General features: G+C 37.0%; 3 protein-coding genes across 3 annotated transcripts; 2 read left to right on the top strand and 1 right to left on the bottom strand.

Moving 5' to 3' along the window:
- Positions 1–81: 81 nt before the first annotated feature.
- LOC126794687 (4-coumarate--CoA ligase-like 6) lies at positions 82–3315 on the top strand. The gene is made up of 6 exons (XM_050521454.1): positions 82–1171; positions 1482–1671; positions 2384–2529; positions 2679–2746; positions 2914–3016; positions 3142–3315. Exons 1-6 carry the CDS (start codon positions 86–88, stop codon positions 3253–3255), a joined length of 1707 nt encoding a protein of 568 aa, XP_050377411.1. The 5' UTR covers positions 82–85; the 3' UTR covers positions 3256–3315.
- A 1157-nt stretch (positions 3316–4472) lies between these two features.
- On the top strand, positions 4473–8562 carry LOC126794689 (plastidal glycolate/glycerate translocator 1, chloroplastic). Its single transcript, XM_050521456.1, has 8 exons — positions 4473–4883; positions 4984–5299; positions 5819–6080; positions 6236–6351; positions 6563–6672; positions 7494–7671; positions 7884–8013; positions 8280–8562. The coding sequence occupies exons 1-8, from the start codon at positions 4563–4565 to the stop codon at positions 8431–8433; spliced, it is 1587 nt and encodes a 528-aa protein (XP_050377413.1). The 5' UTR covers positions 4473–4562; the 3' UTR covers positions 8434–8562.
- Positions 8563–8780: 218 nt separating this feature from the next.
- Positions 8781–9914, bottom strand: LOC126794691 (uncharacterized). Its single transcript, XM_050521458.1, has one exon. The coding sequence runs from the start codon at positions 9912–9914 to the stop codon at positions 8781–8783; it is 1134 nt and encodes a 377-aa protein (XP_050377415.1).
- Between the last annotated feature and the right edge of the window lie 6627 nt (positions 9915–16541).

Genomic DNA, 16541 nt, shown 5'->3' with positions numbered 1-16541 from the left:
ATATAACTTCGATCCCTGTAACAAAGCTCTAGTCTCTGGCCAATACCAAATGCTCAACACCCACCTCTCTCTGTTTCCTTCTGCAATGTCTAAAACCTTTGCCAACAGCTTAAACCCTGAAAAGCATATGCCTTTGGCCACCCAACAACAACAACAACAACAACAGTATCCATGGTGGTTTTCACCAGATACAGGAATCTACCGCAGCATACACCCCAATGTTAACCTCCCCACTGACCCTTTTCTTGATGTTGTGTCATTCATTTTATCCCACAGCCACAATGGGGTTTCAGCTTTGATTGATTCCTCATCTGGGTTTTCAATATCTTACCCAAAGTTCTATTCTTTGGTCAAGTCCATGGCCTCTGGACTCCACAAAATGGGTGTATCACAAGGTGATGTTGTTCTGCTTTTGTTGCCTAATTCTGTTTACTATCCCATTGTTTTCTTGGGTGTTTTGTATATTGGTGCTGTTGTTACTACCATGAACCCTTTAAGCAGTGTTGTAGAGGTCAGTAAACAGATTAAGGATTCCAATGCATGTTTTGCTTTTACTGGATTGGAAAATGTTGATAAATTGCAAGCATTGGGTATTACTGTAATTGTAGTTCCAGGAAATGTAATGTTGGATGTAAAGAAAGAAGTGTTTTCAGTGTTTTATGAGCTTATTGATGGTGAATTTGATTTGGCTCCAATGCCTGTGATCAAGCAGCAAGACACTGCGGCGATATTGTTTTCATCAGGGACTACTGGTGTGAGTAAAGGTGTTTTGCTAACACATGGGAATTTGATAGCCACAGTAGAGCTTTTTGTGCGATTTGAGGCTTCACAATATGAATATTCAAGCTTGAAGAATGTGTATTTATCTGTTCTGCCATTGTTTCACATATACGGGATGGCGCTTGTTGTGGTTGGGTTATTGTCTTTGGGATCTAGCCTAGTTGTTATGAAGAAATTTGATGTTAATGAGGTGGTCGCGGCAATTGATAGGTATAAAGTAACACACTTCCCAGTTGTTCCACCCATATTGAGAGCATTAACAAAGAAGGCAGAGGATATTGGGACACAAAGTCTCCAGAGTTTAAAGCAGGTATCTTGTGGAGCAACTCCTACAAGCATGAAATTAATAGAGGACTTGGTTCAGACCCTTCCTCATGTTGATTTTATTCAGGTAACAGGATTAATCATTATCATAGATACTTTGCTTTGATTTAACAGTCATTAAGCTTGCTTACTTTATGGTCATATATTTTTTTCATTTATATTTTCTGGGGATCCTGAAGTTTGTACATGCATGATGCTTCTGAATTTAAAATGGAAAATTTGGAAGCCTCTTCATAACTGGCAGTGAAGCTTGAATATATGTACCATATCTTTGTTCCTAGTCAATTGAACTCTTTGCTGATTATCAATAATGTTCCATAAATGTTGGTCTCTGTGATATTCAGAAACTTTCAGCTGTTAGATTTGTTTGTTTTTAGGGATATGGCATGACTGAAACGGCTGCAGTAGGAACTCGTGGTTTCAATACTGAAAAGATTAGGAAATACTCTTCAATTGGACTCTTGGCTCCAAACATGCAAGCTAAAGTAGTAGATTGGAATACCGGATCCTTTTTGCCGCCAGCTAGTATTGGTGAGCTATGGTTACGAGGACCTTCAATTATGAGAGGTAATGAGTCTTGGTTGAAGCATGTGTAGACGCTTATCACATTTCTCCTATCATGTGTGTGTCGAAAGTTATGATAAGAGATCCACTTTTAACTTACGCTGTGTTATTTTATATCTGATTGGTCATATCAGCCTTTCTAGAAGAGATTTATTTTTATCCTAATACGGAAAGACATGTTTACTTTGGAATAAATTAAAGGACATTTGGGCAACAGTTTCTCTGGTTTAAATGAACTTTAAAAAAAATTGGCATGGTTTTGTGAATTATGAATATATAAAAATTAAATACTTAAAGGAGCCTCAAGTATAAGATTTCCAGGTTCTATAACTATTCTATGATTACAATTTTTCATGCGTTGCATCATTTTGGCCAACTTCTTTTGCGCTCGTTTAGTTTGAGATTGATTTTACTTTTGGATGACTTAATGTTAGAATTGCTGTTATTCTTCTTGTATCCTTAGTCACACTGTTAATTTTACATATTTACTACCTATATGTTTGTTTCTCTAGTTGAATATTAGATAAGTTTCCCATGGTACAACTCGACCATATGATCGTGCGAATGAAATTCTGTAAACTTCAACTGTTAGGCTAACACGTTTGCTGGCTGAAACACTAATACACTCCTGAATAGAGGACAAGAAAAATGCTTCCATTGTAGGTTATGGGCTCAAATTGGTTATATTCTAAACTGTTTGCCGCTGACATTGTAGGTTACTTGAATAATGCAAGCGCAACTATGTCAACAATTGATAATGATGGTTGGCTGCATACTGGGGACATCATTTATTTTGATGAGGATGGATACTTATATATACTTGATCGCATAAAAGAAATCATCAAATACAAGGGATTTCAGGTACAACATTAAATATAAAACTGATATTAGTTTGGCACATTAAATTGGTTTTTCTTTTTGTCTGATAAGCTTGATGTCTTGAGGAAAGAACCTCCCTGTACTTAGTATGTATCTGTCATGGCTTTTATTCAAGTGTATCCAATTTGCAGATTGCTCCTGCAGATTTAGAAGCTGTGTTGATCTCGCATCCTGAGATACTAGATGTTGGAATTACAGGGTAAGTATAAGCATTAGCACTGAACTGCCAGATATTATAGAAGTAAATTACAGAAAGTTTGGTATGACATCAACCAAAAGTGAAATTAGCTTTTTAATATATATAATTTTTAGTCAATTGTCTGAGTAAACTCATAAATTTGCTATTTCTACTCCTTTACTGTCCAGTGCTACCGATGAAGAATGTGGAGAAGTACCAGTGGCATTTGTGGTTAAGAAGCATGACAGTAAGCTTTCTCAAAAGGATATCATGGATTACGTTGCAAGACAGGTTTTGTCTTGAATCCTTTGAGTTCTTCAAATTCACTTTGTAAATTAAATCTCCCATCCTACAGCACAATTTTGGTCATTACGGGACCATTTCATACATTTCAATCTAATATTCCATTCTTGCAGGTTTCTCCACAGAAGAAGATCCGTAAGGTGGTGTTTACACATTCAATACCGAGATCTGCCGCAGGGAAGATCCTCCGAAGGGAGCTCAGAACTTTTTTGGCTTCTAGGCTGTAGAATTCCAGTTTGTAGCAAGATAACTTTGCCGACATGACTGATTGAAGATATCACAATGAAGAGTTTCACTAGTATAAGCCCAAATTAGCGTAAGAATGATTCTGCTGAATATATCATGTTAAAAAAATGGCGATAGATATAAAGATTCCAGAGGTCATTCTCTATTATCTGATGTACACATTGTGAAGTTTCAGTAGCTGAGAATCAGCATATAATTACAAATTTACAATAGGGAATAAGATATGACAATATCTATTGCCAGTTTTATATACAATTTCAACAGTTACTGTAATGCAATTAATTAAGCCTAATCAATTATATATATTGTGTATTTCAACACTCCCCCAGTCCCCCTTGAGTTGGTGCATGATTCTTTACTTGCGTTAATGATTTTTAAAAGTGTAGCACTACAGGGCTTGGGAAATATATCTCCAGCTTGTTGCGTAGTATACTGTTGAAAACTTGAAATCACTCCAATTTGAATTCTTTCACGAGCCACATTACAACTATTTTCGATGCATGTGTTTGGTGTTTTCATGATTTGCTCGAATTGCTCCTATATATAAAGCACCTTGGTCGTCACAATTGACAAACTAAACTTTGCAGGTGTTGTAGGTTGCACTAGTAAATACTGAAATAATATGCGATCACAAGTAGGGGAGGCCACATAGCTGTGCAAGCGGGTAATTCCCTTGCCTGTGATCTCTCTCCATTGAGCTCTTTGATCGATGAGATTAGATGAATAAGGAGACGAGTCTGATTTTTTCTCCCAGACAGACTAATAGCTGCTCATAGATTAGCAGATTATGGTTTTGAGACAGACATTCACCCTTGAATTGTTTGCAAATGCTTCAGACTTAATCCTGGCACTCATGTACGATTATAATTGTAATCATTAATAAATTTCTCCTTCCTTAAAAAAAAAAATAGAGGAAGCCGCAAAGTACATAAAATCTTATATGAACGACGTGCATGATACACGACGCAATTTTAGTAATTGAAAATATGTTTGTGTCATGTTAACGATGTTTGGTTAGATGATTCTTCAATTTTGGCTCAATGCAATACCCAATACTTATATGTAATTATATTGGTATTGACATGGAAGTGATATTGAGTAGTGAATGTGACCAATCACATAACAAAAAAAACAAAAAAAAAATTAATAGATTTAGTATATCGGGTGGTTGGTTGTGATGAGTAGTCTGATCCCCCCTTACTCCTAAAATGTTGGATTCACGTCCACAGAATGCCATGGTTTCTCTATTACACGATCCATCACTCACTCTCTTCCTCACTCTCCTACCATGTCGACCTTCTCTGCCGCACCCAATAACATTCACACCTGTTTCCGCAGCCACCACAATTCGTTATTCTTTTTCCCTACTTGTGTCACGTCTTCAGTTTCTAAATATCTGGGAACCCGTAAAAGATCTTCGTCTGTTACTTTCAATGGCGTCAGAACAGAACACAACAGGACCAGTTCCCGAAACTACACCACTGTTCTCAGAGGACCCAACTCCCCCAAGTTCCTGCAAATGGGTTCTGAAGACGCTTCCTCCCACAGACAAAGCCTGATCAAGTCAGCTGGCTCAGACAGTGCCAGCACTACAACTCTGTCTCAGAATGCGAGTGTTCTTGAATGACCATATTACATGTTTGATCTGTTTTGTTATTGGTTTCATTCGATGTGCTTAAATATGTTGGCTTTTGATGTATGCATAACAGGTGGTCGGGGTTTTGCATTTGGCTGTTTCACTTGGGATCATTCTAGCAATAGACTATTTCTTGAAGAAGGCATTTGTGGCAGCTGCAATTAAGTTCCCGAGTGCGCTTTTCGGGATGTTTTGTATATTCTCGATTCTAACTGTTCTTGATGTCACTGTTCCTGCTGTGGCAACAAGCTTGATGAATTTCTTTCAGCCGGCGCTGTTATTCATTCAGAGATGGCTGCCATTGTTTTATGTGCCATCTTTGGTTGTTTTGCCGCTTTCTGTTAAGAGTATCCCCCCAGCTTCCGGCATCAAGATTTGCTACATTATAGGTATGCAGTTTCTTGCTACTTTAAGATCAATTTTTCCTAATGATTATAAGCATTGTTTTTGAGTTTTTGTCTTTAAGAATTGTGATTGTTAAGCTTTGGTTGACAAGTTAACGGCACAGGAACTTTCTTTCCTAATTGTGTAAGTGACGGATTACTTTAACAGTGATATTTTTAAGTACTGCTGTTTTTTAGATCACCCAGATAGTTTTAATTTTGAAACAAGCCACTGGAAGTCTGGAACTGCTCATCTTTGATATTTTGGTGAAACTCTAGTTGTTATGTTATATTAGAAAATTCCCCAAATAAGTACCATAAATTGATAACAAAAGCATAGTATGGCTTATTAACTACTAGTGTTGAGACAAACTTGTACCTTGTTCTTGTGGTGATGCCAACTGAAATCAGTAGATGGATGTACTGTTAACGGTTCTACGTGAATTAGGATGTATGTTCTGCTATGAGTCAGAGTTTGTTATCTGTTTTGTCTCAAGTACTTGTGTGTATTGTTATATCCTGCAGTTGGAGGCTGGTTAGCTTCATTAGCTGTTGCAGGATATACAGCAATAGCTATCAGAAAACTGGTAAAGACAGAAATGATAGATGCTGAGCCGATGGCAAAACCCTCTCCATTTTCTTCCCTTGAAGTTTGGTCATGGAGTGGCATCCTCCTCATCTCATTCATTGGAGCATTAGTAAACCCAACAGCACTGGGGACAAGTGCTCTGACATGCCTCCCATTCCTTCTTGCATCCACTGTGTTAGGTTACATTGTTGGTTCTGGGTATTATTTCAATCTCCCATATTAAGTCTACCTGCAGAAGCACTTCCTTTTTCATTTACCCTATTTCTTTTGGTATAAGTAAACGTTAACTAAAGGATTGTTTTATACAAATTACTCGGGTTCTAAACATGCACTTTTCAACTTATAATTTTCAGATTCCCATCAGCTGTGAAGAAGGTTTTCCATCCTATTATTTGTTGTGCACTATCTGCAGAACTGACAGCAGTGGCTTATGGATACTTCTCCAAGTCTGGGCTTGATCCTGTTCTTGGTACATTCCTGATATGAAGTAGTTGGTTTCAGCTAGTATATTGTGCTCTTTTTTATATTGCCAGAAGAAGAGTAAATCAGATCGTAAAAAACCAAAAAAATGGGAACAATTACCTAAAGTCCAAATATTTTATTTTGCCCTCTTTCTTCACCCCTATATTTTTTCTTGTGCCTTAGCATATTAATATGGCCATTCTTCTTGATATGCACAGAATCTTACCTTACAAAGGTGTCATCAAACCCCGGAGCTGGTGATATTCTGATGGGATTCTTGGGGTCTGTTATCCTCTCATTTGCTTTCTCAATGTTCCAACAGAGGAAGGTAAGCCAAGTTTTTCAATTTGTGTTGGTTGTTATTTAGTTTGATTTGTTGTGGCCAAAATGTTTTACTGAGTAGATGGAATGGTTGATCCATTGGAAATATGTTTTTTTTTTTCGCTTCTTCTATGCTATAACTAGGATAAGTTTCTACCATATACTTAGTTTATTGTGTGATTTCATTTTTCTTTTACTTGTATCCTGAAATATAGTCTGAGGATAATAATGGGGTAATTATTTAAGAATAGAGGGATAGTCTTTGCTTAATGATTCCACTCCAGTATATTCTGAACACAGGGTGCACTTGGAATTGGCTGAAGGTCAAAAATAAATTTTGGTCAGTACAATATATAACCATATAAACATTGACGGTAAAGTCTTTAAAAATATAAATAAGATGGCAAATTAAAATACTCAAACAATTGTTTTTCTCAAATTAATTAGATTGAAACTTACTAGCTCATATTTACAATTCCATATTCAATATATAGAGTAACAAGAATATTAAAAGAAAATATTTAAGGATTTTTATGAGATTTAAGAAGAAATGACGGTATTATAGGAGAAATTATGCTAATAATCTAATTATATATATATTATCAGCACTAATATATTAAAATTTTATGGTAAATATTGTAGCATGGGCTCCAGCCAGGCCAAGCCCTGGGCTGGATCCGCCAGTGAATCTGTGCATTTGTCCAATGGTGTTCTCAGTTCAATTCTGAATTGTAGTAGATAGTAGAACGATTTAATAATGCTTTTTATTTTACTGATGAATTAAAGACATTTATTCAAGAACTTTTGTGCTGCTGTGCAATTTTTCAGCTGGTCAAGAGGCATGCAGCAGAGATTTTCACATCTGTAATCTTGTCTTGCATATTCTCATTGTATTCAACTGCTCTTATTGGACGCCTTGTTGGGTTGGAATCAAGTTTGACTGTTTCAATTCTACCACGATGTATAACTGTAGCATTAGCCCTCAGCATTGTGTCTTTGTTCGAAGGTACTAATTCATTCTGTTTTTGTTAAATGAAGCAAATTATAGGGGTAAGGTTTACATGAAGTCAATATTAGACTCTAGTGAACTTGAGACTCTTCCTACAGTTACATTTCATTGGAATACATATTGCATACAACACATATTTGGAAGTCCATTTTAAGTTTGAGGTGACTACATTTGTAAGTAATCTATATACCAATTTGTATTTTTCATAGGTGCCAATTCATCTCTCACAGCTGCTGTTGTAGTAGTAACTGGTTTGGTGGGAGCTAATTTTGTACAGGCTACACTTGATAAACTACAGTTTCGAGATCCTATTGCTCGGGGAATAGCTACTGCATCTAGGTATGGATCTCTTCTTAACCCTCTACAATGTGCCCCTTAACTGAATTATGTAACTGTAAACAAGTGAACCAAACTGTAGAGAATAGAAAGATATATGTTGAAAGAAATTGGATGTAGAGCTAGTATGTTGAACCAAACTGAAAATTATTTATGTTGAAACACAGGTTTACCTAGTTATCTTGCCACATGGACAGTGGTGATAGTGACCAGATAGCAATTAATCATGTACTTATATATGTTTGTTCTGTTTTTTCTTGTTGTTGAAGTGCTCATGGATTGGGAACAGCAGCATTGTCAGCCAAGGAACCCGAGGCTCTCCCATTTTGTGCCATAGCTTATGCTCTGAATGGTATTTTTGGTTCTTTGCTCTGCTCAATTCCAGCAGTCAGGGCAAGCTTGATTGCCGTGATTGGAGCATGAGCCTCTCGTACGTTAGCCATATGGATAGTCGAGATTGCTGGCTGGTAATGTACAGTACAGATATTCATTTTTCTAGGAGAAAAAGAATCCAAATTTATTTAGGAGCAAAACAACTGTGTGGTAGTTTTCTTTGAAGATCTAGATCGAGTGCATTATAACATATCAAATAATAACATAAAAAGCAATCTCTTTTGTGATAAATCTTTGGAAATCACATCAAGAATAGCAAGCTGAAAGCAGCCAAAGCGCCCATAGAAGAAAAAAGTTGACAGAAAAGTAAACCAATGATACTTGATATGAATGGTCAAAACTCAAAAGAAACAGAATATTTTGATTTACAAAGAAATTCAAGTTAGGGAGTATGTTTTCCCAGTAAAAGCTAGGAACTTTGGCTGTTTTTTTTCTTGGAGCTGCTGGTGTTGTTTGACCTCTTTTGAAGCTACCTTTGAAGCACTAGTAGGGGGGGCACCTGTGCCAAAGATAAGCTTTCCCTGAGTCTGACTAGTAGCTTGTGAACTCGATGGTTGTGCATTTCCATTCGCCAGTGAGCAAGAATCTAATGCTGGTTCATACTGCAGAGGCTTGCCATCCAAACGCCTCCCAGTTCCCTTAAAAGCCCTGAACTTGGGTTCCTCAACTTGACCTGCTGCTTCCTTGCTCAAATGAACTGATGCAGCAACAGGCTTCTCAGGTTCCTTATAGTCGAGAGGAGGTGCAAAGTCAACCTCACAATCTGTGTCTATAATGCCTATTGCAACGGAAGGCTTTGTTTCAATAATATCCATATGATACTTCTTGTTCCCATAAGGTAACACAATAGTATCCCCAGTTGTTAAACATGAAAACGTCCCGAGTGCTTCCTCCAACATAGCTTTTGGGTCTGGGATGTCCAAGAAGTCCTTTGTATGGGGCTGCAGCTTAACATGGGTACCTTTCGGAAGGGTCTTGTTTTGCAGCAGCAGAAGGTCTCCCTCTCTCAAGTGCATATTCTCCATCATCCAGCTAGGCATGTAGACAATTCCTTCATCTGCAGTGAACTCCCAAACTCCACAATGAGAAACACGAACTCTCTCAGTCTCGACATACTTTTCAGCATCAAAATAATATGGCTGGAACTCGAACACCATGGGATAATCAATCTGAAGAGACGTGAGGACGTCAAGGGCTGAGGCAGGCAGTATAACTTTATCACTACTCTCAACTTGTGCATGCGAAGATGCAGAAAAACACTGATACCTCTGCCAAAACGTCGTCCTAGCATAATCATCATAGGCATATTGACGGCCGCGATAACTGGCTTCAGAATGGTTCATCGTCTCTAAATCGCCATCAGTAACACTCATATCATAACTGTCGTCGTCATAAACGACATCATCATCATCATCCCCACAACTCATTTCAGACCCTATATCATCACCACTCATGTCGGAGGTGCATTTAGTCTGGTCAGAATCATCAGTCTCTTTTTCATTCAAATCCATAGCGATCACAGATTAGATATGATAGATATCTCCGTAATACTCTCCTAGAAACCCTAGAACGCTATGAAAGTAGAGTTGGATTTGATACCAGAAAAGTGCGGCTTTGCATATAATTTATAACCAATGGTGCAAGTCGGAAGAAATCCTACTCCAACTCGAAATTGGAAAGTAGATTCAACTAGGATTTGGCAGCCCTTTGGTTTCCGAGAAAATTATGGGCTTAATAACTTGGTTAATGCCTTGTACAACTGTATTTTAACGAATAAACAAAATAAATTTCATTTCGGTTTTTACAGCTGATTAACTTATCATTTGCTGTAAGTTCGAAACCCTAATTGTAATACTGTACAGTATAGTAATTAAGTGCCGCACGGCCGCACCACATAAATAGAGTTAAACTCTTGTAAAAACAATAACAATATTCGCCGCTGGATCTGATTGTTCCACGTGTTTCCTAACCTGAGTTTCTTCCACTCCAAGATACTAAAGTTTCTATAAATCCTAGCTACCATCTCCCATACCACAATCGCTATCGTTTCTAATATTTCACCCTGCGGCACGTGATTCGACCTCGATCAGCTATATATATATATATATATATATATATACCTTCTTTATCTTTCGATTTCCATCTACCCATTCTTCGATCAGTTTCTTGTTCTGCGCAGAACAAAGATCACAAAAACCCTAGCCGAAAGAACTCACACAAACCCTAGCCGAAAGAACTCAGTTATCCATTCATGGAGGATCATGCGCTTCTGCCTGGCCAAAGGTTTTGCCCCATGGAGGACGAGCTGCTCTTGTACTACCTCAAGCCCAAGGTGGAAGGGAAGGAAGTACCCGGCAAAGAATCCCTTGTTTGCGAGTTGGATCTTTATGGCGATCAAGAACCATGGATGATATGGGAAAGATTCGAAGCAAGAAGGGCGAATGACTTGAGGAAGTACAAAGATCTGTACTTCTTTACCCAGAAGAAGAAGGCGAGTGCAAAAGGCTCGCGGCGTGCATGTCGGAAAGTTGGAAGTGGTACTTGGAAAGGCCAAAACGCAGCCAAGAACGTACATCTTCTTGATGAGAATCAGATGCCAACCTCCACCCTTCTTGGTTTCAAGAAAACCTACACCTACCGGAATGGCAATCCATGCATCATGGTCGCTGGATCATGTATGAGTTTGAACTCTTTGCCAAGAAACAAGTAAACAAAAACGACTATGTTCTTTGTTTACTAAGGAAATATGATGAACTCCCGGATAAGAACAGAAAACGAGAGCAAGAAGAGAAGATGCTTGAGGACTGTGTTGAGGATGAAGATGGCGAGAGTCATTTGACTAGCGATCCCGCATTAGTAGTTGAGGAGCCGCAAGAGAAGCGGCGACGTTGTGATCTCCCTTGCTCAACCAAGCCGCAAGATGATATTGTGGCAGCACCATCGTTCGAGTGGGCTGACATAGAACAATGGTACAACCAAGCATCCCCGATAGAAAATGAACAACAAGCCGGACCAACAAAATTAGAAGATGAGCCACATGTTGCTTTGCAAGAGTATGAGGATTTGGGTATGCAACAAGTCCCAATTGAAGAAATTTGGGACATAATTTTCCTGATATGCCAACCTTTGGTGCTAATGAAATAGTAATGAGTGGCCTTGACTCCCACCGTGATGGAAACATGGAGCAGCAAATGGGAGATGGATTGGGGCTCATGACACAAAGGGAAGTCAATGTCTATGGTGAGAATTTGATGAGTGAATTTATGGTTGGCGAAGATTGGAGCGAGTCTCTTCTGGAGGATCTACTGAATGATGATCAACTGAATAGCATGGAAATTGGCGACGGGAATGATGGTCTCTTAGTTATTAGATGACATTCATTCATATTTACATTGATCAGAAAAGGATCAATTCATGTAACTCAGACGGGGTTGAGCATAATGTTCCCCCATTGTATTTTTGTAAAATTTATCAATATAATGTGAGGGCCTAACCGCCAGCTAGACTGGGTTCCGGCCCTTTGATTATACGAAATCTAAAATTTTCTTTTATCATCGATCTCATATGAAAAATACTAAGTAGAGGGAAGGATATACAATGTTTCTAATGATTTGAAACTACTTGAAACTAAATGTAGATTGTATAAAAGTTGAACTATGTTCAATAGAGATATGGCATGTCATGCGGGACGTGATTATAGCAAATCCCAACAACAGAGAATCTCGAAAAGAAAGAAGCGTTGTCACATTAATAAGAACGATTTGAATATTGAAAATTGGTATTCAAATAGGCTTCTTAATGATGAAATTGATCATAAATTGTTATTTTGGATATTTCGGGATTTTAGATCGAAAGATCAGATTTTATTGTTGAATCATATTTGGAGCAATTTGTGGCCAGAATATCTGTTTGGAACGCATAATATGAGAACGACAAGATATACAATACTCATTTAAGTGATCCATGTAAGATTTAGGCCAAGAGATGTCGATTTACTGATCAGATTTGAGATTTATGTTTTAACTAGGATTTTACGTTTTTTTTAAGGGAGGATTTTAAGTTTCTAGTCTTAGCATATAAGTTATTAGTTTCCAGTTCTAGTAAGAATAAGTTTATTTCAATGCCTATATAAAGGCACTTCTATGATGTAATATGCAATTCAATATTCAATATAATTCATAAAACTTTGAGATTTATTTCAATTATGATTCGGTCTAACGCTTGTCTACCATTTTCACCTTTTTACCTATTTCTTTCACTGCGTTAGCTGGCATCCAAGGGCGGAGCTAGGATTTTGATTTGGGGTGGTCTAGAATTTTTTTCGATGAACGTTCACTATATATATATAACTGTATATTAAGATAACTGTATATGTTATAAAATCATGTAGCTAATTGAATAATAAACAAAATCATCATTAATAAAATTTTGATAACAAATATTTGTCCAAGACATAATAACATACCTAGTCAAATTGCACTCTTCGCTCTTGAATAGAAGCAAATTCTGTAATTATTGAGTCTGCATCATAGTTCTCAGCCAATTCCTTTTCGATGTGGACAATCATGTTATCAGCCAAGAAGTCATTCTCCATCTTGTTGCGTAACATTGTTTTGATACGTTTCATATCTGAAAATGATCTCTTTGTAGTTGATGTGGAAACCGGCAAAGTCAAAACAAGACGAATTAACTGATCAATCATTTGATATGTCATTGATTTTTTTGTTTCAAATAATCCTTGACATAATTCAGCAAGAGTAGTAACATTCTTGAGCACATCATCATGAGGTACATTAGACTCATTAATTGTCAGCTTGCTTCTCAAGCGATGTAACTCTTGTTTAGAGAAATCTCGAGGATAAAACTTCTATGTAAGTTTCCAAATATTATCAAGGTTAAATGCCTTAAAACCATGTGCAGGGTCCAGAGATGAGCTAAGAATAAGAAGTTCCTTTGTTCTTTCACTGAACCTGTCATTCAATTCCACCAACTCGAAATCTATTACAGCATAAAATAGGTCAACATGATAATGATGCTCAGTTGTTATGTTTCTTTGTTGACAATTAGCCTATGCACGTAAAGACTCTGTGGTTTTATCATCCATAATAAATTCCAGAACGGTACAAGTTGCATCATATTTATCTATCAAGTCACACACTGAAGTAAAATGAGAACCCCAATGGGTAGCTCCAGGTCTATGTAAGGTACCAATTTGATTAAGTCCTTTACTTGTTCCACGCTCACCTGCTAGAACCAATTCTGTAATATGCATAACTTGAGCAACATGAAATTCAGTATGACGTTTTGGAGAAGCACAAATAACATTGACAATAGAACTTATGCAAGAAAAGAATTTCCAAATAGGATCAACTTTTTTTGAAGCTGCAATCAAGACCAATTGTAATTGATGGGCGAAACAATGTAGATAATATGCATATGATCAATACCTCATAAATAATGCATGCAACCCATTCCATTCACCTCTCATATTACTAGCACCATCATACCCCTGACCTTTTAATCTTTCAACTTGTAAATTATGATGGAGAAGAACTTTAGATATCTCTTGATGATGTTTCGGCAGTAGTGTCTTCAACCATCACAATATCAAAAAACCGTTCTTTTAGAAAATCTTCTTTATCGACAAATCTCAAAATAATAGCCATTTGCTCTTTATGAGCTGAGTCATGTGTTTCATCAACAAGAATACAAAAGCTAGAATCCCTAACTTCTCCTCGAATGTGCATTCTCACTTTGTTTGCTAAAATATTGAAAATCTCCTTCTGAATTATGGGTGAGGTGTATGTAGCATTTTTTTGGGCATTTTCTAAAACAACTTTAGCAACTTCCGGACTAAACTTTGTTGTATGCTTTATAAGTTCAACACAATTACCACGGTTTTTGGAACCTAAAGACACGTCCTGAGCCCGAAAAGCACACCCTTGATATGCAAGATAACGAACAGATTCAATGGTTGTCTTGAGTCTTAGCCGGTTCTTCAAAATCGCATCTCTGCTTTGTCTATTTAGAATTATGTCTACATGTTGAGGTGCTTTCATCAAATCCGCAACGCATTTCACACAACTATTATGCAATGAGCATGGACCTCTAAAGTGATTTAAAAATACACAATCATTTCCATCTCGAACTCTTTTCCAATCTTTAAATCCATCAGTAGTTACTGCATGATTAACTTTTGGACCCTTTGCAAAAAGAAAGCAAGGGAAGTAAAATACTTTATTCTTATAATGTGAATACTCTAACCACAGCCAATCTTGGAACCAAGAATAATTGAACCGACGATACTGGTTTCCTGAGCGAACTCTTGGATACTCAAACAGTTTATGATCATATGGCCCCAAGTTTATATAAGCACGTCGAATTCGGTCACGCTGATTAATAGGATATTCATATATTTGCTTTAGTTTCCCCAGATCTCGTTCTAAATCACCAACATCAAAATATGTATCTTCAAGAGTCTCATATATAACATCAAGTTGCTCATTGACCATTGTACTGTTAACATTTCATACTGGCGGTGGCGAAGTAGGAGTAAATTTTGTAGATGTTGAATCAAAAGTATGGACATTCTCTCTAGTCTCTGGTATTGCTTATTCAACTATAGGAACAGATTCTCTGTCAGTATCTGATGCAAGTCCAGTTACTCCAGTATGAACAAACTCTCTAGGTTATAGTATAGGAGAAGTAACATATTGATGCTTATCAGATGCAAAAGGTACACTGCTATTTGGCATATTCCGTTCAATTGACTTAGCTGAATCTTTTTCTTGTACCATGTACTAAAAAATTTTGCTTTCTTGGCTTGCCGATCATGAGCAGACATGTTTTGAGTGCCTGTTAATTTTCATTCAACTATGTATTATAACATACAAGTAATCATATAATATAAAAATAATTCACAAATCACAAACGTCCAAATCCTGAGATCCATATGGGTGATATGGCTATATATTGATATATAATTCCAATTCAAATATAGTGCCATAGATTCAATGAATCATGATATCCTATTAAATTCAAAATTTCAAATCAATGGCTTAATACCCAAGAGTTGAAGAGTATATGCATTAGTACCTAGTAACTGAAGAGAAGAAGAAAAGCCACTTAAAAAAAACTGAAGGGAAGAAGAACAGTGCCTAAAGAATAAAGACTAGGGATAAAGAAAAACATTTCCTCTTCTTTGACCTAAATCTCTATAAACTGAATTGTTTAATAAAAATAAATAGTTTATATTTGATAAAAATATAAATGAACTAAGTTCAAAAATATACGGGCTAAGTTTTTAAATTTAGGGTGGACTAATTTTTTTAATTGAATTATTTACACTAAAATTATGTAGTTAAGTCAAGCTTTTTGAGAATTTTGAGGTGGACTGTAACCCATCGTAGCCCGTGTGTAACTACGTCTTTGGTGGCATCAGAGCAGATTTCGCTTGATTCTATGTCAGACAACGAAGCGGAGGTTACTATTATCACAATCACTAACGTTGGTCGGGATATTAATTACTGCGATGAAAAAAGATATTGGCGGTTTTTGTCAAGATATATCCAATTTATCAGCTTTTGTTGGTCAATAGGCGACTTCAGTGCAACAGCTGTCAGTGGATGTGTGAGACGGAGGATTTGCCCGAGGCTAACACTTTCGACATGATAACAACTATGATTCTGAGACAATCAATATCAATATCACCATGAAGAAAATTATAGAAGGCAAGCTAACATATCTTACTTATATGGAAATTTACAAACAAAAGACTTGAAGAGGATGACTCAGATTGCTGAACAAGGTCCCAAAACGATGGCAAATATTCCTTATTATTCTAGTTACATGCACGAGGAGGACATTATGGATTGGCTAGATGAGGTTGACAATTTCTTTGAGACCATAAAAATTCCATAACACAAGCTACACAAGATGGTTGCTTTGTGACTCAAGAGCATTATTGCAAATTTCTTGGATGATTTGCAAAAGGCTAGGAAAATGCAAGGTAAGGAGCCTGCTAAAACATGGAGGAAGATGACAGGTCTTCTTAGAGAAAGATTCTTGCCGAAAGATTCTTCTGTCTAGAGGTATGATACCAATGTGGCCAACGAGAAGATAAAGCTTGAGGAGTTGAC

This window comes from Argentina anserina, chromosome 5, assembly GCF_933775445.1.
Source record: "Argentina anserina chromosome 5, drPotAnse1.1, whole genome shotgun sequence".
NCBI lineage: Eukaryota > Viridiplantae > Streptophyta > Magnoliopsida > Rosales > Rosaceae > Argentina > Argentina anserina.
This window is presented reverse-complemented; position numbering and strand designations above follow the sequence as displayed.